Raw genomic sequence first — 26,402 nt, 5'->3', positions numbered from 1 at the left:
ATTCACCAAGGGCAAGTCGTGCCTTACTAACCTAATTGCCTTCTATGATAAGATAACTGGCTCTGTGGATGAGGGGAAAGCAGTGGATGTGTTATTCCTTGCCTTTAGCAAAGCTTTTGATATGGTCTCCCACAGTATTCTTGCTGCCAAGTTAAAGAAGTATGGGCTGGATGAATGGACTGTAAGGTGGATAGAAAGCTGGCTAGATCGTCGGGCTCAACGGGTAGTGATCAATGGCTCCATGTCTAGTTGGCAGCCAGTTTCAAGCGGAGTGCCCCAAGAGTCGGTCCTGGAGCCGGTTTTGTTTAATCTCTTTATTAATGATCTGGAGGATGGCATGGACTGCACTCTCAGCAAGTTTGCAGATGACACTAAACTAGGAGGCGTGGTAGATACACTAGAGGGTAGGGATCGGATACAGAGGGACCTAGACAAATTAGAGGATTGGGCCAAAAGAAACCTGATGAGGTTCAACAAGGACAAGTGCAGAGTCCTGCACTTAGGACGGAAGAATCCCATGCACAGCTACAGACTAGGGACCGAGTGGCTAGGCAGGAGTTCTGCAGAAAAGGACCTAGGGGTCACAGTGGACGAGAAGCTGGATATGAGTCAACAGTGTGCTCTTGTTGCCAAGAAGGCTAACGGCATTTTGGGCTGTATAAGTAGGGGCATTGCCAGCAGATCGAGGGACGTGATCGTTCCCCTTTATTCGACATTGGTGAGGCCTCATCTGGAGTACTGTGTCCAGTTTTGGTCCCCACACTACAAGAAGGATGTGGAAAAATTGGAAAGAGTCCAGTGGAGGGCAACAAAACTGATTAGGGGTCTGGAGTGCATGACTTATGAGGAGAGGCTGAGGGAACTGGGATTGTTTAGTCTCCAGAAGAGAAGAATGAGGGGGGATTTGATAGCAGCCTACAACTTCCTGAAGTGGCATTCCAAAGAGGATGGAGCTCGGCTGTTCTCAATGGTGGCAGATGACAGAACAAGGAGCAATGGTCTCAAGTTATAGTGGGGGACGTCTAGGTTGGATATTAGGAAACACTATTTCACTAGGAGGGTGGTGAAGCACTGGAATGCATTACCTAGGGAGGTGGTGGAGTCTCCTTCCTTGGAGGTTTTTAAGGCCTGGCTTGACAAAGCCCTGGCTGGGATGATTTAGTTGGGGATTGGTCCTGCTTTGAGCAGGGGGTTGGACTAGATGACCTCCTGAGGTCCCTTCCAACCCTGATATTCTATGATTCTATGATTCTACTTTGGTATAACTTACATCTCTCAGGGGTGGGAATAATCCACATCCCCACGCCACATAATTCACATCAATTTGAGCACCAGTGTGGACAGCGCTCTGTCGGTGGGCGAGCGCCTCCCATCGCCATGGTTACCACCTCTCACGGCGATGGAGTTATGGGGATGGGAGAGCTGTCTCCCCTCGGCTTAGAGCCTCTTCCCCAGACGCGTTACAGCAGCGCAGCTGCAATGGTGCAGCTGGGTCGATGTAGCGCTTCTAGTGCAGACTAGACTGTGCAGCAGTGACATCATTAGCGATGTTGACATTTAAATTACTGTCATTGGGCATCTCGTTTAACCCCTTATGGAGATGACTGGGGCACTTCAGACCTTTCTGGGCTATTGTTTCTGCAGATTCAGGTAAACCTCACTGGAGTAGTTACACTTGGGTCACATTTTATTCTTCACAACCACAAGGGATAGAGCCTTAGTCTGAAATGAAAGCTGAGATTCTGGAGAACAAGATGGCAGCTAAAAAGAAAAAAATCTGGTCAACAACCCAATATGACCTGGCCCAATTCATGGTCTAGACATGCTTAAACTGTGGAAAGATTTCCTAGCCTGTCTGTTAGTCACTCTGTGTTTGGAATTTTGCAGGTATCACACTATTGGACAGTGCGGCTCTTAGAAAGGACGTGGATATGCAAAACCAATACAAGACTGAATTTCAGGTCATTGCATCTGACACCATTGCGGCTAAGGCCTCTGCACTCCAGGCTGGTGAATCGCTGAAGGCCAGTTTCCTGTGTGGTTTACTTGAAATGACTGGATCTGCTGTATATTTAAGTGACACCAGGAAATCCAGACATCAGGCCCGAGTGACTCTCCAATACAAAATGACAACAAGGTCTGAGCATCTGACAATGAGCCATTTAGGACAGCAGGTTACTTATCCTGCTGTATTCAACCAAGGCAAAGCAACCCATGTGGTCACAGCTGTGCTGTATGGGGCTCAGGCTTTCTTTGTGTTTGATCGGGAAGTTTCTTCACCTGAGAGTATAGAAGAGATACAGGGAAAGATGAAACTTACGATAGAAAAAATACCAAAGATTTCAGAAGAAGATGGAGAGTCCAAAATGGAGGATAAGGAAATAGAAAATACTGAAAAAATCACTTGTACGTTCTATGGTGACTTTGGTCTTGAGAACAATCCAGTTACTTATCAGGATGCCATAAAAGTTTATTCCACCCTCCCAAAGCTGCTGGGTGACAGGGGGGAGAAGGCCGTACCAGTGACAGTCTGGCTGTATCCGCTCATCAAGCAAGATTCCAGAAGCACTCCGCTGATACGTGAGATCAGCGTTGGGCTGATTTCCAATGTTGAAGCTGTCGTGGAGCACCTCACAGAATTAGACATGCGATGCAATGACATGATGAAGGACAGAACTGCCACAACTTTCCCTGAAATCAAGAGGAAAGTCCAGCAATTCCAAGCTCTGTGTAATCAGTACAGACAGGCTTTCCAGCGACAGCTATCAGAAATCGTACCCTGTATCCGTGGAGGAGGAGCAGAGGAAGGGGCCCTGGGGGACATTTTAAGCAGCAAAGAACAATCACCGTTCAATACTCAGCAACTCAATGAATATCTTGATAAAAAGATGCAAGAGATGAATTTTGTGAAATCATACCTCACTTTTCTAAATGACATGGATATTATCTCTTCCAGCACTGAACTAAACCAGGTATTATTTAACCCTGTGCATAGGTATGTTGTCTCCTTTACATTTACTTCATTACATGAAGAGGAGCCATATTTATCAGTTTTAAATGACTGGCTTCAGACCCAAAATATAGAGACAACTCATGATCCAGCATCAGCCAGTTCTGCATGTGGAAACTCAAAATCCAGTCAGTGGTTTGAGGATAAGAAGAAACTCCAAAGAGCACAAAAGTCAGTAAATTTCTTCTCAGACTTTGTCCGTGTCAATAAATCTAATGAGAAGACTCAGTTCTGTGTGGCCTCAGTTGCAGATAAGGACAATCCAGGCACTGCCATTTACCTGTATGCAGATGGAGAGCTGGTCAGCACCAACTTTGAGCCTCCATCAAAGCCTCTTCCAGCCCTGATTGGTGGAATCAGACATGACCGTGTGCAGCTCACATTTAACCCAGCAGCCTATGGCAGGGCTGCGATATCCGGCTATCGGGCAGAGTACAGAATTGTAGGGCAGGAGAACTGGACGGCTGTGGATGTAAATAACACACAAGTGACATTCACAGTAACAGGGCTACGTGCAAACACCGAGTACCAGTTCCGATACGCTGCAGTGAGCAAACCAGGGCTCAGCGAGAGCAGTGACGTGAGTGATCCTGTGAAGACTCTCCCTCCAACCAGCCCACCTGGGAAGCCTGTAACAGCTACTGTAGATTCATCAGCCATCGCGCTCACCTGGGAGTGTCCAACTGTGGTTGGAGAAGGAGTCATTATAAGGGAGTATGAAGTGAAATATAAAGAGGAATCCAGGGATATGAGTCATGAAGGGAAAGACGAATGGATAGAACAAAGAACAGGAGAGAAAACAGAATTCTGTAATGTTTATGGACTAAGGCCTCAGACACCCTACAGAGTCCGAGTGTCGGCTGTGTGTGAGGATGAGAATCTGAGTGCTCCAAGTGAGGAGATTTCCATTTCAACAATAAAGGTAAGAGAAAATGTAAATAAATCTAAATAGTCTCCCCCTAAACTTGTCTTCCCATTAGACAAATAAGCTTTAGCAAGCAGTCTCCATTAGACACAAATGGGATCTATCTCAACGAATCTGATCCCCAGGGTACTTTGGGGAGACAGAGCCCACAGATAATCACAAGTTTCAGAGTAACAGCCGTGTTAGTCTGTATCCGCAAAAAGAAGAACAGGAGGACTTGATGCATCCGAAGAAGTGGGCTGTAGTCCACGAAAGCTTATGCTCTAATACATTTGTTAGTCTCTAAGGTGCCACAAGTACTCCTGTTCTTCTTTTCACAGATAATCAGTATTTAGTGCCTGGACCAGCTGTATCAGGTAACATTCATCTATAGGAATAGTCTGAAATATTGTGGGTGCATAATGTCAGTGTGACTTCATTCAAACTGGGTCTGGAGATAACAAATAAAACCAAGATAGAGTCGGGCACCTGCAGTGACTGGCTGACTCGGGGAACATGTAAGCGGCTATGGGTATTTCAGCACTGGGTCACCTATCCAGACCTGTCTCATTTTAGAACCTCATGGCTGTTTCAGGGGCAGACTGGCTTATCTGTCCCCCAAATGTCCTGCTTACCTTTATAGGTGCTTGTCCCCTCCACATGCAAATGGAAGCCTCCCCTTGAAGTGCTGCCATCTAGAATTCCCATATACACATGTCAGTGGGGTCAGAATGAGCTCCCCACTGACATCTAGCAGTAAGCTGTGGGAAAAGTCTTCAGGAACACACCATGTTTGCATAGACACGTCTGCTCTGCCTAGGAATTCAGCAGAGGGAACTGCTTTGCCACAGTGATCAATTTTGGCTGGTGTCGGGTTACAATTCACTTTAGTATTGAGTGCAGCGGTGATTAAATGTTGTTTAATCGTATGTATGAGTAAAGGGCAGCAGAACTCTGCTTAGACTGCTCTGATTAAAGTGGCAGTAGAGAAAATGGTGGGGCAGCAGCCTACAGTGAGGGAATGAATAACAGCGCAGTGCGGGAAGCGGTGCAGTGTGAATGATGGGAACTGTGAGCCAGATGTGGTGGTGGCAGCAGCTGAGGCATTACTGACAACACCCGGGCAGGGGAGGGGTGAACTCAGATGAACACACCTCTGAACTCTGGGTCTTCGCTGACGAGGGACAGCAGCTGTGTGTGGGCGCTAAAGGAACATTTGTTTGTCAGACTTTCACACTGCAAGGTGAGAAATGGAGGCAAAGGACACTGCCCAACATATTCTGGGGTGGGTGTTTGCTCATGGCCAAAACCACAGCCACTGGTTAATTACCCTCGCTGTTAAAAATGTACGCCTTCTTTCCAGTCTGAATTTGTCTAGCTTCAAGTTCCAGCTATTGGATGGTGTTCTACCTTTCTCTGCCAGATTGACGAGCCCATTATCCGATATTTGTTACCATGTAAGTACTTACAGACTGTGACCAAGTTACCCCTTAAGCTTCTCCTAGGTGACTAAATAGACTGAACCCCTTGAGTCGGTCACTCTAAGGCACATTTTCTAATCCTTTAATCACTCTCATGGCTCTTCTTTTGAACCCTCTCCAATTTATCAACATCCTTCTTGAATTGTGCGCACCAGACCTGGACACTGGCACAACTGCTGTTGGAATACAGTGCCACATATGGAGGTAAAATAACCACTCTCCTCCTACTTGAGATTCCCCTGTTTATGCATGCGACTGTGGTGTACTGAGGACTGTTGGAATTGCAAGCTGTCACTTTAAGAACGGGGAGGGGAAGGGGGAAGGGAGGGGGACAGGTTCCCTGGTTCTGCTTGCAGGCTAGGAGGGGGCTCCTTAGCAAAGCATGCAAGTTGCAACAGCTACTTTAAAGCAAGGTGAAGTGAATTGTGCCTCGCTGCCTATGGGAGCAGCCTGCTTTCTCTCTCTACTTTTGGCTTATCGTGTGCTTTGAATGCTAAGAAGTAGATAAAAACATAAGTTTAACATCTTTGTGTGTATGCTGTTAACACACCACTAACCACTACAGGCAGATGCAGTTTAAAGTTGAAAAGTCTTAAAACAAAATGTTTTGGTTCAGTTTTCCCAATGGGAAAAGAAAAAAATCTGCAAAAATCAAAATTTTACACAGCAAATTTTGATTTTGCCAAAATGTTGTTTTCTGTTGAAAAGTCATTTTGACAGAAGATTCTCAGCCAGCTCTGTCTGCAACCATCAGGGTACAAACTTACACTTTTAAAAACATTAAAGCTGAGGTTCCCATGTAATCACGGCAGTTCATGATCTGGAGATTTGTGATAATATCTCCAGGGTAGGCAAGGCTGAATGTTCCTTGCATCTTTCAGTCATAGAATATCAGGGTTGGAAGGGACCTCAGGAGGTCATCTAGTCCAACCCCCTGCTCAAAGCAGGACCAATTCCCAACTAAATCATCCCAGCCAGGGCTTTGTCAAACCTGACCTTAAAAACCTCTAAGGAAGGAGATTCCACCACCTCCCTAGGTAACCCATTCCAATGCTTCACCACCCTCCTAGTGAAAAAGTTTTTCCTAATATCCAATCTAAACCTCCCCCTCTGCAACTTGAGTCCATTACTCCTTTTTCTGTCATCCACTGAGAACAGTCTAGATCCATCCTCTTTGGAACCCCCTTTCAGGTAGTTGAAAGCAGCTATCAAATCCCCCCTCATGCTTCTCTTCTGCAGACTAAACAATCCCAGTTCCCTCAGCCTCTCCTCATAAGTCATGTGCTCCAGCCCCCTAATCAGTTTTGTTGCCCTCCACTGGACTCTTTCCAATTTTTCCACATCCTTCTTGTAGTGTGGGGCCCAAAACTGGACACAATACTCCAGGTGAGGCCTCACCAATGTCGAATAGAGGGGAATGATCACGTCCCTCGATCTGCTGGCAATGCCCCTACTTATACAGCCCAAAATGCCATTAGCCTTCTTGGCAACAAGGGCATACTGTTGACTCATATCCAGCTTCTCGTCCATTGTAACCCCTAAGTCCTTTTGTGCAGAACTCCTGCCTTGCTATTCGGTCCCTAGTCTGTAGCAGTGCATGGGATTCTTCCGTCCTAAGTGCAGGACTCTGCACTTGTCCTTGTTGAACCTCATCAGGTTTCTTTTGGCCCAATCCTCTAATTTGTCTAGGTCCCTCTGTATTCTATTCCTACCCCCCAGCATATCTACCACTCCTCCCAGTTTAGTGTCATCTGCAAACTTGCTGAGAGTGCAGTCCACGCCATCATCCAGATCATTAATGAAGATATTGAACAAAACCGGCTCCAGGATTGACCCCTGGGGCACTCCACTTGAAACCGGCTGCCAACTTGACATGGAGCCGTTGATCACTACCCATTGAGCCCGACAATCTAGCCAGCTTTCTATCCACCTTATAGTCCATTCATCCAGCCCATACTTCTTTAACTTGGCGGCAAGAATACTGTGGGAGATTGTATCAAAAGCTTTGCTAAAGTCAAGGAATAGCATGACCACTGCTTTCCCCTCATCCACAGAGCCAGTTATCTCATCATAGAAGGCAATTAGGTTAGTCAGGCATGACTTGCCCTTGGTGAATCCATGCTGACTGTTCCTGATCACTTTCCTCTCCTCTAAGTGTTTCATAATTGATTCCTTGAGGACCTGCTCCATGATTTTTCCAGGGACTGAGGTGAGGCTGACTGGCCTGTAGTTCCCCGGATCCTCCTTCTTCCCTTTTTTAAAGATGGGCACTACATTAGCCTTTTTCCAGTCAGCCGGGAGCTCCCCCGATTGCCATGAGTTTTCAAAGATAATGGCCATCCCCAGTCCATCCCCACCCAGGCTATTGCGATGTGCCAGTGACAATCTAACACATAAAGTGCAGTGACGAATGTAGGGCTGCTTGGTAGTTGCTGCTTACAGGCCCTTAGTTATTGAGCCCTCACTGAAGAATAATCCATAGCTCTTTCGAGGCACAGTTCTGTGCACACTCTCAGATTCCATGTCTCATTTACTTGACATTTTCTACATGAAGTGTGACCCCTTCTGCCAGGTGGAGTCGGCAGCAACAAGGGCCGGGTTCAATATCTAGAGGTTCCTCTTAACAAGGCAACACAGAACCGACTTGAGCCCCAGGCAGTCATCTGGGAAAATTGAACATCATCCCTGGATGCCTCTGAGAGGCAATACTTCCCCACTCACAAGCACTGAGTCTGTGTACAACAAATAAAACTTAATAAAAAGGGGGAAAGAACCCAGTATTAATTTCGGAAAACATCAAAACCATGATTCAAAAGCATGTGACCAGGAGCAAACTCCCACCCCAGAGCACACTGGACAGTGACCTTTGCCTCCATTTCTCCCCTTGTGGTATGAAAGTCTGATAAAAAAATGTTCCTTTAGTACCCCACTCCCCTCTCCTTCCACAGCACCCCATTTACAGCTGCTGCCCTTAGTCACTGACGACCCGGAGTTCAGAGGTGCGTTCACATGAGTTCACCTCTGTGACACCCTCATATCCTTCATGGACATATTACTGGGACATGAAAATGGCATAACTAAGGTATGCTTTATGCAAGATAACCGATGTAAAGTATCATTGGAAAGGTTGTGATTTACTGAATATGATTATCCAATTTGTATGCATGTATCATTTTTGTATCTCAAGTTAGAAATATCTGTATTTCACCTATGCTACTTTGGGTGACACCCACTGCTAACATTTCAGGTACAACAATGGAAAAGCCAGACAGGGCTGATGGCCCATCAGTGAGGACAATGGGTTGTAAAAAGGCTTGGCCTTCCTGCAGTCACTCCATACTGTCACTGACTCATGGCCACTGATACTACAGAGTCAGGTGACCTGGTCACCTGATATTAAACTCCATTTTGGACTGCTGAACTTTTCCACTGGGAGGTGCGGGAATCCAACAAAGGATTCCTGCCTTATGTAAATCCCATATAAGGTGGGGGAGGAAAACAATCAAAGTTTTCAGTTCATTTCTCCTCTGCCTCCCCACCCAAAGAGACACTGAAAAACATCTGGAAACAAGAACTGGTGGCGGGGTGGGAGAACTTCTTGACCCAGGCTGGAAACATATCTGGCCTGTGAAGGAATGTACCTAAAACAACATTTAGGGTGAGCAATTACTAGTTGTAACCAATTTCTTTAGTGAATCAAGCTTAGTTTGCGTACTTTGTTTTATTTGCTTAGTAATCTGCTTTGTTCTATTTGCTAGCTCTTTAACCACTTAAAATCCTCCTTTTGTAGTTAATAAACTTATTTCTTGTTTATAATATAACCCAGTTTATGTAATTTCTAATGGGGGGCAAGAAGTTGTGCATATCTCCCTCCACATTGAGGGAGGGGACAAATTTCATAAAACGTTTCAGTTTCTACCCCTTAAAGGGAGTGGGCACTGGAGTGCTGGGTCAAGCCCTTAAGGCTGAATCTTTCCAGAGCAGATCTCTGTCTCTCTGTGCAGCTGGGTGTGCCCCTGCTTGTGTGCTTGGCTGGTAGAGGCCTGTGAGCCTAGCCCAGCATGGCCAGCTAAAGGGGACGCAGGCTGGCAGAATAGGCTGACTCAGTGGCTTCCTAGCACTTCAGGTGGCACCCCAAAGGGTGCAAGCCCATCACAACCTCCCGCCCTGGGGTGAGGGTAACATCGGGCAACGTCTGAGCTGCTGCAGCCACTGTTTACTGTGCCATTGCTGCCTGCTGCCGTTGTCGTTCACTCTGCCATTGGCTTCTGTGCATTCATTCACTACACCACCACTGGCTGCCGCTGCCTCTGCATCTGCTTCTCTGCTACCACCTGCCTCTCTACTGGAACCGCTGTGATGCCACATTCTGAAGTTATAAGGAGAGATTAATAAGACTGGGACTGTTCAGTTTGGAAAAGAGAGGTCTAAGGGGAGATATGATAGAGGTCTGTAAAATCATGACTGGTGTGGAGAAAGTAGATAAGGAAGTGTTAGTGTTATTTACCCCTTTACATAACACAAGAACTATAGGTCACCAAATGAAATGAATAGGCAGCAGGTTTAAAACAAACACAAGGAAGTATTTCTTCACACAATGCACAGTCAACCTGTGGGACTCCTTGCCAGAGGATGTTGAAGGCCAAGTTTATAACAGGGTTCAAAAAAGAACTAGATAAATTCATGGAAGATAGGTCCATCAATGGCTGTTAGCCAGGATGGGCAGGGATGGTGTCCCTAGCCTATTGTTTGCTAGAAGCTGGGAATGAGGAACTGGGGATGGATCACTTGATGATTCCCTGTTCTGTTCATTCCCTCTGGGGCACCTGGCACTGGCCACTGTCGGAAGACAGGATACTGGTACCTTTGGTCTGACCCACTATGGCTGTTCTTATGAGGTTCTATCACTTAATCCGGCTCTTGGTGATTTCATCTTTTGATGATTTCAGTGGGGAACCTCACTGCTAGTGCAGGCTGGGCCAGTCTCTTTCACTGCCACACTTTCCTGCACCCGGACTAAGGCTTATCACCTAGACCTGGTTGTGACGGGTTCGGTCACAGAGCCCCCTTTGGGACTGTCACCTGATGTGCTGAAATTATCTCTGAGCCCATTTTCCCTGCCAGCCTGGGCCTCCAGAACTCTGTCTTGTTGAGCCAGACACGGTAGCCTGCTGCAACACAAACCCAGGGTCTGGGCCACGCCCCCAAAGCTGCCGATCTAAACTGAAAACAGCTCAGCAGGATACCTGTTTCCAGCACTCAGACACCCAGCTCCCAATGGGATCCAAACCCCAAGTAAATCCGTTTTACTCTGTATAAAGCTTATTCAGGGTAAAATGATACTTGTTCACCCTCTATATCACTGAAAGAGAGATATGCACAACTCTTTGCCCCCACCCTCCCCAGGTAACAATTACTACACTATGTTTATTAGTAAACAAAAGTGATTTTATTAAGTATAAAAAGTAGGATTTAAATGGTTTTAAGTAGTAACAGACAGAACAAAAACAACAAGGAGTCTTGTGGCACCTTAAAGACTAACACATTTATTAGAGCATAAGCTTTCGTGGGCTTCAGCCCACTTCTTCAGATGCAGAAGTGCAAGCTGGAGTTTGGCAGGTGAATAAATATATACTTACAGAGATGGGTGTGAAGAATTACTATGCAGAGGACCAGTGCTAAGGAGGTCAATACAATCAGGGGGGATGTGGCCCATTATTAACTGTTGATGAGAAGTTGTGAATACCAAAAGAGGGAGAAAATCTTTTGTAGTGAGCCAGCCATTCCTAGTCCTTATTCAGGCCACGTGTGATACAATCAAACTTGCAAATGTATTCCAGCTCAGCAGTTTCACGGACAAGTCTGTTTTTGAAGTATTTTTTAAGTATGGCAACTTTCAAGTTTGTCACTGAGTGTCCAGGGAGATTAAAATGCTCTTCCACTGGTTTTTGAATGTTCCCTTCCATGATTTGTGTCCATTTTTTCTTTTGTGTAGAGAAAATCCGGTTTGGCCATTGTGCATGGCAGAGGGGCATTGTTGGCACATGATGGTATATACCACATTAGTGGATGTGCAGGTGAATGAGCCCCTTATGGTGTAGCTGATGTGGTTAGGTCCTGTGATCGTGTCACTTGAGTAGATATGTGGACACAGTTGGTAACAGGGTTTGTTGCAAGGGATGGTTCCTGGGTTGGTGTTTCTGTTGTGTGGTGTGTGGTTGCCAGGGCCGGCTCTAAGTTTTTTGCTGCCCCAAGCAAAAAAAATTTTGGCTGCCCCCCACCCCAGCCCTGGGCTCTCTTCCCCCCCCACGCGCACCCCCTGCCGCCCCAGCCCTAGGCTCCCCCCCACCAGTGATGACTCTGCCCACTCCCCCCCACCTCCAGCCGGTCCGGCGCTGGCAGGGTCAGGGTAAGCAGCGGGGCTCCCCGGCCGCGCCTCAGCCCAGGGTCCCTCCATCCAGGGCTCCTGCCTCCAGGACCAGCCGGGACCCAGGAGGGCAGAGTCGGGGGACCGCCCTGACAGGGGATGGAGGAGCCAGGGCAGGATAGCCCCAGAGGCAGCGGAGCCCCGGAGAGCGGGACGCGGGACCCGCACGGCAGCGCCCCGCCCTCTATGGCCCCACTGCTGCTGCTGCTTCTGGCTGCCCTGCCACAGTCCCTGGGTGGCTTGGGCCGCTTCGCCCAGCCCCGGCTGCAGCGCTGGGGGGCGGCTGCCCTGCGGCACCTGCAGGCAGCTCCGTGTGCCCCGTGGGGTGTCCCCCAGCCTGAGTGTCCCCCACTCAAAGCCTGCCCGGCCCAGCCACAAGGTGTGGGTGCTGCTCCCCCACAGCGCGAACCGCGTGGCCCCAGGGCACCCCCCGCACTGCTGCTGCCAGGGCCGGCTCTAGGCTTTTGCTGCCGGAAGCAAAAAAAAAATGGCCAGACTGCTGCCCTTGAAAATGTGCTTCCCCAAGCACCTGCTTGGTTTGCTGGTGCCTAGAGCCGGCCCTGGTGGTTGCTGGTGAGTATTTGCCTCAGGTTGGGGGGCTGTCTGTAAGCGAGGATTGGCCTACCTCCCAAGGGCTGTGAGAGTGAGGGATTGTCCTTCAGGATAGGTTATAGGTCCTTGATGATGTTCTGGAGAGGCTTTAGTTGGGGGCTGAAGGTGATGGCTAGTGGTGTTCTGTTACTTTCTTTGTTGGACCTGTCCTGTAGTAGGTGACTTCTGGGTACTCTTCTGACTCTGTCAATCTGTTTCCTCACTTCAGCAGGTGGGCATTGTAGTTTTAAGAATGCTTGAAAGAGATCCTGAAGGTGTCTGTCCCTGTCTGAGGGATTGGAGCAAATTCGGTTGTATCTTAGGGCTTGGCTGTAGACGATGGATCATGTGGTGTGGTCTGGATGAAAGCTGGAGGCATGTAGGTAAGTATAGTGGTCGGTAGGTTTTCAGTATAGGATGGAGTTTGTGTTCATCATTTATTTCCAGTATAGGGTGGAGTTTGTGTCCATTATTTATTTATTTATTGTAGAGTCCAGGAAATGGATCTCTTGTGTGGACTGGTCAGGCTGAGGTTAATGGTGGGGTGGAAATTGTTGAAGTCCCGGTGGAATTCTTCAAGGGCCTCCTTCCCGTGGATTCAGATGATGAAGATGTCGTCAATGTAGTGCAAGTAGAGGAGAGGCACTTGAGTATGAGAGATGAGGAAAGGTTGTTCTAAGTCTGCCATAAAAATGTTGGCATACTGTGGGGCCATGCGGGTACCCATAGCAGTGCCGCTGACTTGCAGGTATAATTCCCCACTCTGGCAAATCTGAAATGGTTGTGGGTGAGGACAAAGTCACAAAGCTCAGCCACCAGATTTGCCGTGACATTATCAAGGACACTGTTCCTGACAGCTTGTAGTTCATCCTCGTGTGGAATGTTGGTGTAGAGAACTTCCACATCCATGGGGGCCAGGATGGTGTTGTCTGGAACAAAGTAAGTCACAAAGGAAAATAAAACAAAACATACAAGGCTAGGCTTAATACACTCAGAAATCAGTTACAAATGTTAACTTCTCACCCCAGTTGTTACTTCAGGTAAAATCCTTCTCAGGTCAGATGCCTTTTCTGACCTGGGTCCAGCCTGTTCTCTCCTACCCCTGTCATTACAGTTCTTTTGTTTTTCAGATGCTTTCAGGCATCTCTGTGGGGTGGGGAAGCCATCTCTTAAGCCACCTCAAGACTCTCATTGTTTGCTTCCCCCTCTTTATATAGAACTTCCCTAAGGCAGGAAACCTTTGTTTGGAATTCCACCCCCCTCTGGAAAAGTACCAGCTTCAAGATGGTTTTCAGTATCAGGTGACATGGTCACATGTCACTGTAAGACCCCACTCTCCATCCTTCCTGGGTTGGCCCACATGTACACAGGAAGGCTTGCAGGCAAACAGGATGTCATGAATACAGAGGAAAAGGTAGCAACCTTTATGTATGCCAGCCCATTCAGTTAGCTATAAAGACCTTCTTAGCTGTTGTTCTGAATTGCTTTACCTGTAAAGGGTTAACTGTTTCCCTGAAGATGCTTGGAAGAAAAAAAAAACAAGGTTGGAGTTGGCAGAGAGCCGAGACCCAATGAAAATCAAAGATATATTCAAATTGGGGGAAACAGTTTCCTTTTCTCAGCAGTCTTTGGTTTTGGTCTGTGTCTTCTCTCTTGGAACTGAAAGGAAGCCAGCAGGTGCAAGATCTCCTAAATCCATACCTGGAATAATCATCTGAAACCACAGAAATGTGAGTAGGGTAAAAAAGGTTTAGATAGATGTGATTGGGTTATTTGTTCGTTGGGCTTGTGTATTCTCTGTGCTGGCATAGGATTTTTTTTTCACCCTTTTCTCCCCATATTTTTCTTTTGGTAACCAAAGCTGAGCCCAGAGAGGAATTCTCTGTGTGTGTTAAATTCTAGCACTCTGCAAAATCTACTACCATTGTGATTTTTTCAGATGTGGTTCTCTATTTTGTTCTTATAATAAAATTTACCTTTTTTTAAAGACTCCTTTGATTCCGAAGTCCTTAAAACAAAGGGTTTGTCTGTGCTCACTTTGCTAAGACAACTGCTTGGTTTTTTTTTATTCTCAAATCTCCCCAGGAAAGGGGGTGAAGGACTTGGGTGGATATTTTGGGGGATAGGGATTCCAAGTGACCCTTCCCTGAATATTTTGCATAAATCACTTGGTGGTGGCAGCGATACCTGTCCAAGGCAGAGGACTCTGTACCTTGGAGGAGTTTTAACCTAAGCTAGTAGAATATAAGCTTAGGGGGTCTTTCATGAGGGCCCCCACCTTCTGCACTTGAAGTGCCAGAGTGGGGAATTTTAGCCTTGGCATGGTGGCAGCGAGGTGGGATCATTTTTTAACCAAGAGCACAGTTTAAAAGGACATTTTTTTACTATGGCTGATTGCAGCTGGACGTTTTGTTCTTTTGCCTGGAGGCATGCAAAAGGAAGCGTGAAAAGCCAGAGAAGGTTTTTTTTCCTTTCTTTTCTTTGCTGCCTGAGGGAAAACAGGCACGCAAAGGATTCAGCTTGCAAAGCCAGAGAGGTAAACACAAACAGTTTTTTCTTTCTTTCTAGCTCTCGGGCTAGGCTATAGTAAGGGCAGGAAGGTTAGCAAAATGACTGAAAGTGACATCCAAAAGAAATTGGAATTAGCCAGACTGGAGACTGAAGAGAAAAAGAAGGAACATGAAAGAGCCCTGGAATTAAAGGAGAAAGAATGGGAGGCTCGAAGAGTTGCTCACAAGAGAGCCCTGGAGCTGAAACGGCTGGAATAAGACAATGCACTGGCTATACTGCAATGGAAGAAATAGAATCATAGAATATCAGGGTTAGAAGGGACCTCAGGAGGTATCTAGTCCAACCCCCTGCTCAAAGCAGGACCAATTCCCAACTAAATCATCCCAGCCAGGGCTTTGTCAAGCCAGGCCTTAAAAACCTCTAAGGAAGGAGATTCCACCACCTCCCTAGGGAACCCATTCCAGTGCTTCACCACCCTCCTAGTGAAATAGTGTTTCCTAATAGCCAACCTAGACCTCCCCCACTGCAACTTGAGACCATTGCTCCTTGTTCTGTCATCTGCCACCACTGAGAACAGCCGAGCTCCATCCTCTTTGGAACCTCTTCGGAACCTCCCTTCAGGTAGTTGAAAGTAGCTATCAATCCTGATGTAGGAGGATCCAACTCTCCAAATAGCCACCAGTGGTAGTGGTTGTGTCCAGCATATGAGCAGTCTATTGAAATCGCCGAATATTTCATCACCTTTGAGAGACTGTGTACCATCCACTCTATTCCTGATAATCCCAGAAGATGACTACTTTGGTTGCAAAATTGACTGGAAGAGATCTGGACATATTCAATAAGATGCCTATCGGTGAATGTAGCGGGGTGATCATCCTGCTCCTGCCCGGAGGGGTTAAAAACAGCCCAGGAGAGGGCTGTGGCTGGGAGCAAGCAGTTCCCAGGCTGACTGGGGAAACAGGCTCAGTTGTGGCCACGCCCCAATCAGGGCTTAGCTGGGCCCTTATAAGAGGGCAGTGGGCCAGGAGCAGAGAGTCTTCTCTAGCTGTGGAGAGACAAGAGCCTGGCTGCTGGGGAGCGTACCAGAGCACCTGAGGTGGAGCAGGGCTGGGGGAAGGCCAGAGGAGCTGGGGAGCTCTGGCCTGGAAACCCCCGAGGCTGCAGGCCTAGTGCAAGGCCAAATAGGTACTGGGGTAGCAGGGGGCAGCCCAAGGGTAGGCGGAGGCAGCAGGTCCAAACCCCCTTTGCCTGCGATGAGTGGTGTTTACACTGCAGTCTGCCCCAGGAAACGGGGGCTAGTTAATGACTGGCAGTGGCCATAGACTGAGGTGAGGTGGGGAAAGTGGGTGGGGGTTCCCCTGGTTGGGGGGAGACCCCGAGAGTGGGGATAATGCCAGGGGGCAGCACCCCGGCTTGAAAGGGGCACCAGGGTCCAGGAGGGACTCGGGGCCCAGTGACAAGTGGGACACAGGCCTGCAGAGGGTGCTCTGGAGCTGGACACTGCTAATTGCCTGGGTAACCAGCAGGAGGCGCCGCTGCAGTGAGTCTCGCACCATCACAGTGAAGCTTCTGACTATGGTAAATGTAAGGATTTGGTTTTGAAACAATTTCAAATTACACCTGAAACTTACAGAGTAAGCTTTAGAACCCTTAACAGAGGGTCTGGACTAAGTAATGTGACTTATGTAAACCAGATGAAGGATCTGTTAGATACATGGGTCAAAGGAAGGGGTGTAACTAGCTTTGAAGGGATGTGTGATTTGGCTGTACAGGAGCGGTTCCTGACTATGTCCAATGATGATGTAAAACAGTGTTTATGGGATAAGAAGAGGGACTCAGCAGAAAGTCTTACTTCTTATGCTGATCAATACGAGCAGTCCCAGACCGTCAGAGAAGCGGGGCAAATTGGAATGAGACGGGTGGAGGTAGCAGAGAGGAACAACCCTGGTCGCAGTTTGGGCGGATACCGGAAGGGACGCCCCGAACCAATACCCTACCACCGGGGGCAGCCCAAGGCCCCCCTGCATCCCAAGGAAAACCCCAGACACCTTATCGTCCCACCACCCCATTCTCCAGCAACCCACCTCGCCCCAGTGACCAGTCAGCTGGGTGATGTTTTAATGCAATGAGCTGGGGCATGTGAAGGCCAACTGATCCAATAACCCCAACAGATTGCAGTTCATTGCACGGGGGTCACACCAAAGGTCCTCAGGCCCAGATGCCTCCCAGGTACCCTCAGAGTGAAGGGAAACTGTGAGTGTGGGCGGGAAGAAGGTTATCGTATGGAGAGACACTGGAGCACAGGTGTCAGCTGTCCACCAATCCTTAGTGGACCCTAAATTCAACAACCCAGAGGCCCAAGTGACGATTCAACCCTTCAAGTCAGACTCTTTGAACCAGGTTGCCTGTCCAATGCAAGGGCTGGTCAGGGATGTGGACTTTTGCAGTGTATGATGATTATCCCATTCCCATGCTGTTGGGAGAGGACTTGGCCAACCATGTGAAGGTAGCCAAGAGGGTGGGAATGGTCACCCGCAGCCAGGCTAAGCAAACCTTCACACCTATCCCTGTTCCTGAGCCTTCCACAAGGACCCCGTTGTGTTACCAGAGACCCAGACTGAGGTGGTGGAACTGGACCCCACGCCAACATCTACGATAGCCGTAGTAGATCCAGTTCCAGAGACCCAACCAGAACCAGTCCAAGAACCAGAACTGGCGGAGCAGCCAGCACCAGAACTATTGCCAGCACTGAATCCAGCGCTTGCAACCCCATCTGCAAACCCAACACCAGAGGGCACCACCGAGCCTGCACTTGAAGCAGCAACTAAACCTGCGCAAGAGGCTCAGCCGGAGCCTGAAATACAACCTAGTGCACCAGCGGACAGCGGTTCTCAGTCGACGGAAACAGCCCCAGCACCTGCATCGCTTCCAGAGGGACCAAGCCCAAGTCCACAATCCAGTGAGGAACTGATGTCTCCAGCGTCAAGGGATCAGTTCCAGGCAGAGCAGGAAGTGGATAACAGCCTCAAGTGAGCTTGGACAGCGGCGCAGGGTGACCCACTGCCTCTCCGCTCTTTTAATAGGTCCAGGTTTGTCGTAGGAGAACTCTTATACAAGGACACCCTTTCTGGTGGGCACAAGGAAGTCTGGCATCCTCAAAGACAGTTAGTAATTCCAACTAAGTACCAGGTAAAGCTCTTGAGCTTAGCCCACGATCATCCTAGTCGCCGTGCTAGGGTGAACAGGACCAAAGACTATTTGGGGAAGTCCTTCCACTGGGAGGGAATGGGCAAGGATGTTTCTACCTATGTCTGGTCTTGTGAGGTGTGCCAAAGGGTGGGAAAACCCCAAGACCAGGTTAAAGCCCCTCTCCAGCCACTCCCCATAATTGAAGTTCCATTTCAGCGAGTAGCTGTGGATATTCTGGGTCCTTTCCCAAAGAAGACACCCAGAAGAAAGCAGTACATACTGACTTTCATGGATTTTGCCACCTGATGGCTGGAAGCAGTAGCTCTAAGCAACACCAGGGCTAAAAACATGAGCCAGGCATTTGCATACATTTTTGCTAGGGTAGGTTGGCTCTCAGAGATCCTTACAGATTCGGGAACTAATTTCCTGGCAGGGACCATGAAAAGTCTTTGGGGAACTCATGGGGTGAACCACTTGGTTGCCACCCCTTAAACGAATGGCCTGGTTGAGAAGTTTAATGGAATTTTGGGGGCCGTGATATGTAAATGAACATTCCAATGATTGGGACCTAGTGTTGCAGCAGTTACTCTTCGCCTACAGAGCTGTGCCACATCCCAGTTTGGGCTTTTCACCATTTAAACTTGTGTATGGCCACAAGGTTAAGGGGCCATTACAGTTGGTGAAGCAGCAATGGGAGGGGTTTACACCTTCTCCAGGAACTAACCTTCAGGACTTTGTAAACAACCTACAAAATACCCTCCGAGACTCTTTAGCTTTTGCTAGAGAAAACCTGAAAGATGCTCAGCAAGAGGAAAAGGCCTGGTATAATAACCATGCTAGAGAGCATTCCGTCAAAGTAGGGTACGAGGTCATGGTCTTGAAGGTGCTCCAGGCCCATAAGATGGAAGCATTGTGGGAAGGGCCGTTTATGGTCCAAGAGCGCTTGGGAGCTGTTAGCTATCTCATAGCGTCTCCATCATCAAACCTAAAGCCTAAAGTGTACCATGTTAATTCTCTAAAGCCCTTTTATTCCAGAGAATTAAAGGTTCTTCAGTTTACAGCCCAGGAAAGAGATGACACTGAGTGGCCTGAAGGAGTCTACTATGAAGGAAAAAATGATGGTGGCGTGGAAGAGGTGAACCTCTCCATGACCCTTGGAGGTATGCAGCGACAGCAGATCAAGGAGCTGTGCACTAGCTTCGCACCGATGTTCTCAGCCACCCCAGGACAGACCGAACGGGCATACCACTCCATTGACACAGGCTATGCTTACCCAATTAGAGCCCAACCTTATTGAGTGGCTCCTCAAGCCAAAACCGCTATAGAATGGGAGATCCAGGACATGTTACAGATGGGTTATTCCGCCCCTCTGAAAGTGCATTGGCATCTCCAGTGGTTCTAGTTCCCAAACCAGATGGGGAGATACGCTTTTGCATGGACTACTGTAAGCTAAACGCTGTAAATCGCTCAGATAACTATCCAATGCCACGCACAGATAAGCTATTGAAGAAACTGGGACGTGCCCAGTTCATCTCTACCTTAGACTTAACCAAGGGGTACTGGCAGGTACCCGCTAGATGAATCCGCTAAGGAAAGGTCAGCTTTCATCATACATATGGGGCTGTATGAATTTAATGTGCTCCCTTTCGGGCTGCAAAATGCACCCGCCACCTTCCAGAAACTTCTAGATAGTCTCCTAGCGGGATTGGGAGAATCTGCAGTCGCCTACTGTGACAATGTGGCCATATTTTCTGATTCATGGGCAGAAGACCTGGAGCATCTACAAAAAGTCTTCGAGCGCATAAGGGAGGCAGGACTAACTGTTAAGGCTAAAAAGTGTCAGCTAGGCCTAAACAGAGTGATTTACCTTGGACACCAGGTGGGTCAAGGAACTATCAACCCCCTTACAGGCTAAAGTGACTGCTATCCAAAAGTGGCCTGTCCCAAAGTCAAACAAACAGGTCCAATCCTTCTTAAGCTTGGCTGGATATTACAGGCGATTTGTACCACACTACAACCAAATTGCTGCCCCACTGACAGACCTGACCAGGAGGAAACAGCCAAATGCAGTTCAGTGGACTGAAGAGTGTCAGAAGGCCTTTAACCAGCTTAAAGCGACACTCATGTCTGACCCTGTGCTGGGGGCCCAAGCATAAGGAGTGCAACGTCACACCGGTTATCAGTGATTTCAGCACTAATGACCACTGAACAAAACAAGGACTCTCAATTGAGTCTAATGAGCTCTGTCTTTGAACAGTGGAGAGAAGGGTCAAATGATGTCCAGGACTCCTTAGGGCACAGCCCACACCGCCAGGTAGGAACACCTGTCCCCACCCCCTCAATCAGGGCAGGCTACGTACATGTAAGCAGAGTCAGGATGAGCTCTACCCTGACATCTGGTGGTGAATTATGGCGAGTGTGGAAAAGAACTCCAGGGGCTGATCTTGTTTGCATAGGCACACCCACTCGCCTGGCATGAAACAACAGCAACTGAAAGTGATTACTTTGACTGGTGTGGGATCCCCAGTTTCTCTGTTATTGGGGCAGGAAGAATAAAGTTTTGTTATTCTGATTCTGTGAATCAAGGCCAGTGGAACTGTTGTATGACAGAAGGACTGAGTGAGTCCTTCACCATTACCTAAGTAGCACTTGCTTGACAAGGGGCATGGGTTACAAAACCCAGTAAAAATAGAGAGGGTGGGGACAGGTATTTATATCTGATGGTATAGGCCCCCCTCCGAGGGTTTGAAACACCACTAAATTGCACCACTGCCTCTCTCCACTGTTGACTATCAGAGCTAACTTTGATTCCATTAGAAGTCTAGTTACAGACTGCTGAGCTGAATTCACTTTGGGCCAATGGTGCACTAGCACTGGGGCTCCCGTACTATGAGCTGAAATTGCTAAGAGCTGAAATCACAAAAGAGCTAAAGTTATTAAGAGCTGAGATCACTGAGACTGTGTTAACTAGTAGGGGAGCCTGAAGTGATATTGCTCAGCAGCTGGTGGAGCAATTTGTGGGGACGACTGGAGGAGCGGCGAGTGGCACGGAGCCTTGCGGGGCTGGTTGGAGTGGCCCAAGGAACGGCGAGCGGAGCTGTTTGCGGGGACGGCTCACAGGTCGGTGAGCGGAGCGGAGTGGAGCGGAGCAGCTTGTAGAGCGGAGCAGTTCGTGGGATGGCAGAAAAGTGGACTGGCTCGTGGTGAAGGCTGCGGCAGAACCCCCACGGAGAAACAGACGGCTGGCCAGCCTCGGATCACGTAAGGTGCCCCTTAATACCCTGCGTGCCCCCCCTCCATTTACTCTGGGGCTGCACTGACCACGGACAGAGACTTTGGGGGTTGTTGGACTTTTGGGAGTTTGGGTGGTTGCTGGACCCAAGAGACTTTGGGGGTGTTGGATTTTGGGGACTCTGGGTGATTTTGGGTTGCTGGATTCAAGAACCAAAGGGAAAGGGCACGTCCCAATCTGCTGGGGTGGGTTTTGCTCATGGTTTGTGTTATGAATCCTGTTTGTGGTGTTTTTCCAATTTTATGCTGATGTCGTTTACCTCATGTTATAAAACATTTTCTGTCACACTCAGACTCCGTGCTTGCGAGAGGGGAAGTATTGCCTCTTAGAGGCACCCAGGGGATGGTATGTAATTGTCCCAGGTCACTGGGTGGGGGCTCGAGACGGTTTTGCATTGCGTTATTGAAATGGAACCCCTAGATACAGAACCCGGCCCTTGTTGCTGCCAACTTAGATGGGCAGAAGGGTTACATTCAGTTCTTTCACCCTTTACTCGTACAATCAGGATAATAACATTTCATTCCCCCTGCACTCAGTGCTAAAGTGATTTGTAAACCAACAGCAGCCAAAGCTTTGGCAAAGCAGCTCCTTCCATTGCACACCTAGGGAAAGTAGGTGTGTTTATGAGAATATGATCTGTTCCTGAGGGGTTTTTTTCCTAGCTCACCACTAGATGTCAGAGGTGAGCTCATTCAGACCCTGCTTTCAGAAGTTTGGGGAACATGACATCATGCACAGGGTTTATGACATTTTCAGTGTGGTGGCAATTACCTCAGTCGTACTTAGTTATCTCAGTTGTAATTAACAGCAGTCAGTACATCCACCCACAATATTCAGACATCTTCAATGAGTTTGCTGTTGTGTCCTGCATCTACTCCTAGCACTGCATTCAGTTGTGTTAAGCACTTTTAGGCATGCATCCCAGATTTCCTGCACAGCTCTCTGGGGACCCTCATGAGTGCCCAAATTGTGGGAGGAGAGACAAACTCTTGCAACTCCAACAATACCCCAGGGAAATGTCCATTCCTGATTGCAGCTGTGTAGCAGCTCTGATTGGCTCTCCTTCCCCAGGAGGAAAGTGAATGAGGAGGAACAGCTAATCAGAGGAATCGTTCCCTCAGACTAAGGATTTTCCCTGCAGACTCATAGAAGGGTCCAATAACCTCATAGTCCCTGAGGAAAACCTATAAAGTTGGTAGCTCAGTATACTGTAGAGATTTACACACATATTAAAACACCTTCATCACTCAACAAAGTTTTGGTGCTTTTGTACAGTGGAGGAAGGATGAAGAGGGAGGTTATAGGCAGGATGACTGGAGTGTGAAGGGTGTTGTTTAGTGTTAATGATATTTGGACTTGGAAAGTGCAGGAGTTCACTTTCTTATTAGAACACAGTCACTAATTCCTTATCTTGTTTGATCTGAAGCCCTGAAAGCATTACTTGAGGCAACTGCTTATGTGAAGAGCAGCAATCTCATGTTCAAACCCCGCCTTCATTGCATTGAGCCATAGTCGGCCTGCTGCCATCACATAATGTTTTAGTGACACAGCTTTGAAAGCCTAATGCAGGTGTGCAGGACTTGCCATGTTCAGATCCTTTAATTTCTCCTAAACCTGGATCCTGTTTGGTGAATGCTCAGGTCAGTGAGATGCTTTGCAATCCCTGTGTATGCCTTTTGGTTTCTGCCATGGGAACCAAGGTTCTGCAGTGCTGATGCCTGGGCTGGAAGGCAGTTAGAACTGCGTTAGTCTCTGTCTGGCTGGAAGCCTGCTTGTAGCTTGTATCACCAAACTTTTATAGAGAGAGCGGCACGATGCCTGTACTTAGGTTGCTAAATGCTTTCCATTGTAAGCATTCTTCTGACCGTTTTTCTTTTTAAAGAACTCTAGTATCTCCATGGTCTGCAGCAGGACAGTCCTGGGATCAAGGATGTGCCTTGGGTTTGCTCTATATAAATCTGTGCAGATTTGGCTGGGTTATGAGCAGTTTGTAACGATGCTGGTTCTGGTGGGACCCAACTGAGAGTGCCAGTTCAGGACAAATTGCCTAAAGCATGGCAATTACGGCCCAGGGCTGGGGTTTCTATGCACACCAAGGCAAACCAAACCAGTCAGACAGAGAAGACTTTGGTCTCACCCCACTGGCTAAGCACAAGACACACAAGCAATTCCCTGAGACACTCCAGTTTCCCAGTATCACCATCAATGCCACTCGTTATGGGGACAAATGGAAAACCAATACCCCAGTAAAAGAAAAAAGGTTCTCTCGATCCTAAAGGACCAAGCCCCAGACCCAGGGCAATATACAAGTCAGATCTTACCCACAAATCACGCTGCTGCCAATCCTTTAGAATCTAAAATCTAAAGGTTTATTCATAAAAGGAAAAAGATAGAGATGAGAGTTAGAATTGGTTAAATGGAATCAATTACATACAGTAATGGCAAAGTTCTTGGTTCAGGCTTGTAGCAGCGATAGAATAAACTGCAGGTTCAAATCAAGTCTCTGGAACATCCCCCGCTGGGATGGGTCATCAGTCCTTTGTTCAGAGCTTCAGTTTGTAGCAAAGTCCCTCCAGAGGTAAGAAGCAGGATTGAAGACAAGATGGAGGATCTGCAGCAGCTTTTTATAGTCTCTTTCCCTGTGGTCTCTGATTTCTTTGTCCCAAGGACAAGCTGTCCATCATGTGGCATGGAAAAACCTCAGAGTTCTGTCCATAGGCATGTCCCTGCCTTGCTGAGTCACAAGGTGAATCTGCCTTCTCTCAATGGGTCAATTGTATAGCTGATGGTCCTTAATGGGCCATCAAGCAGGCTAGGCAGAGCTGATGCCAAACTGGCTGGGGGTCACCCAGAAGCATTGCACAAGTTTGAAATACAGACAGTACAGAGCCAAAACTTGTAACTTTAAATACAAAAATGATACATGCATACAGATGGCATAATCATAACCAGCAAATGAAAACCTTGTCTTAGACACCTTATTTGACCCCCTTTATACAAGATTTGGTGCCACTACAGGACCTTGGTTGCAACAATGATCTATATGATCCCAGTTCATGTCAATTACATCACACAGTTAAAGTCATCATTTACTATCTGTGTTTTACTCAGTACAGCATGTTTTTGACTTGCTACCAAAACCAGTCAGCATTCTATCAGCACCCGTGACTCAATGAGGGAGAAAAAACACAAACAGAAATGTGGAAATGGCAGAAGTGTTTAATGACTTTTTTGTTTTGACTTTCACCAAAAAGTTTACTAGTGATTAGACGTCTAACATAGTGAATGCCAGTGAAAATTAGGTAGAATCAGAAGCTAAAATAGGGAAAGAATGAGTTAAAAATTACTTCAAGTCACCAGGGCCTGATGAAATATATCCTAGAACACTCAAGGAACTGCCTGAGGAGATATCTGAGCCATTAGTGATTATCTTCAAAAAGTCATGGAAGATTGGAGAGATTCCAGAGGACTGGAAGTGGGCAAATATGGTGTCAATCTATAAAAAGGGAAATAAGGGCAATCCAGGCAATTACAGACCAGTCAGCTTAACTTCTGTACCAGGTAAGATAATGGAGCAAATAATTAAGCAATCAATTTGAGAATACTTAGAAGAAAATAAGGTGATAAATAACAGCATGGATTTATAAAGAACAAATCATGTAAAACCAACCTGATAGCTTTCTTTGATAGGGTAACAAGCCTTGTGGATGGGGGGAAACGGTAGATGTGGTATATCTTGACTTTAGTAAGGCTTTTGACACAGTTTTGCATGACCTTCTCATAAACAAGCTAAGGAAATACAACTTAGATGGAGCTACTATAAGGTGGGTGCATAACTAGTTGGATAACTGTCCCTAGAGTGCAGTTATCAGTGGTTCACAGTCATGCTGGAAGGGCGCAACGAGTGGAGTCCTGCAGGGATCAGTTCTGGGTCCCGTTCTGTTCAATATCTTCATCAATGATTTAGATACTCCACTTAGGAAGGAACAATCAGTTGCACACATACAAAATGGGAAATGACTGCCTAGGAAGGAGTACTGAGAAAACGGATCTGGGGGTCATAGTGGATCACAAGCTAAATATGAGTCAACCGTGTAACTCTGCTGCAAAAAAAGGAACATCATTCTGGGATATATTAGCAGGAGTATTGTAAGCAAGACACGAAAAGTAATTCTCCCACTCTACTCCGTGCTGATTAGGCCTCAACTGGAGTATTGTGTCCAGTTCTGGGCACCACGCTTCGGGAAAGATGTGGACAAATTGGAGAAAGTCGAGAGAAGAGCAACAAAAATGATCACGGGTCTTGAAAACATGACCTATGAAGGAAGATTAAAAGAACTGGGTTTTTTTAGTCTGAAAAAGAGAAGACTGAGAGGGGACATGATAACAGTTTTCAAATACCTAAAAGGTTGTTATAAGGAGGAGGGAGAAAAATTGCCCTGTCCACAGGCGCCACCCCTGAAGTTCCATTGGCCCCATTTGCTGGCCAATGGGAGCTGTGGGGATGGTGCTTGGGGTGGAGGCAGTGTGCAGAGCCCCCTGGCTGCCCCTATGCATAGGAGCCGGAGAGGGGACTTGCCGCTGCTTCCAGGAGCTACGTGGAGTAAGCCCCCGACCCCGCTCCCTTCCAGGAGCTCGAGGGATGAATTAAAACATCTGAAGGGACGGTTACGGCCCCTGGGCCATAGTTTGACCACCCCAGTTTAGATAATACTTAGTCCTGCCATGAGGGCAGGGGACTGGACTAGATGACCTCTGAAAGTCCCTTCCAGTCTGTGACAATGCGGTTCTGGCGGAACCCAACTGAGAGCGCCAACTCAGGACAAATTGCTAAAATAGGGCAGTTACAGCCCAAGGCTGGGGTTTTTCCACCTCTAAGGCAAACCAAACCAGCCAGACAAAGAGGACTTTGGTCTCACCCCACTGGCTAACCGCAAGTCTCACAAGCAATCTCCTTAGACACTCCAGTTTCCCAGTATTACCACCAGTGCCACACG

At 47.6% G+C, this 26,402-nt stretch overlaps 1 protein-coding gene across 2 annotated transcripts in view; it reads left to right on the top strand.

Annotated features, from left to right (window-relative positions):
* Positions 1 to 26,402, top strand: part of LOC101931834 (uncharacterized) — a 115,646-nt gene that overhangs the window by 77,865 nt on the left and 11,379 nt on the right. For both annotated transcript variants that reach the window (XM_065586430.1, XM_065586431.1), the window contains one exon: positions 1,888 to 3,932. In XM_065586430.1, coding sequence (XP_065442502.1) covers positions 1,888 to 3,932 — 2,045 coding nt within the window. The remainder of the gene's footprint in view (positions 1 to 1,887; positions 3,933 to 26,402) is intronic.

The sequence above is a fragment of the Chrysemys picta genome, chromosome 2 (genome assembly GCF_011386835.1).
Source record: "Chrysemys picta bellii isolate R12L10 chromosome 2, ASM1138683v2, whole genome shotgun sequence".
Lineage (NCBI taxonomy): Eukaryota > Metazoa > Chordata > Testudines > Emydidae > Chrysemys > Chrysemys picta.
This window is presented reverse-complemented; position numbering and strand designations above follow the sequence as displayed.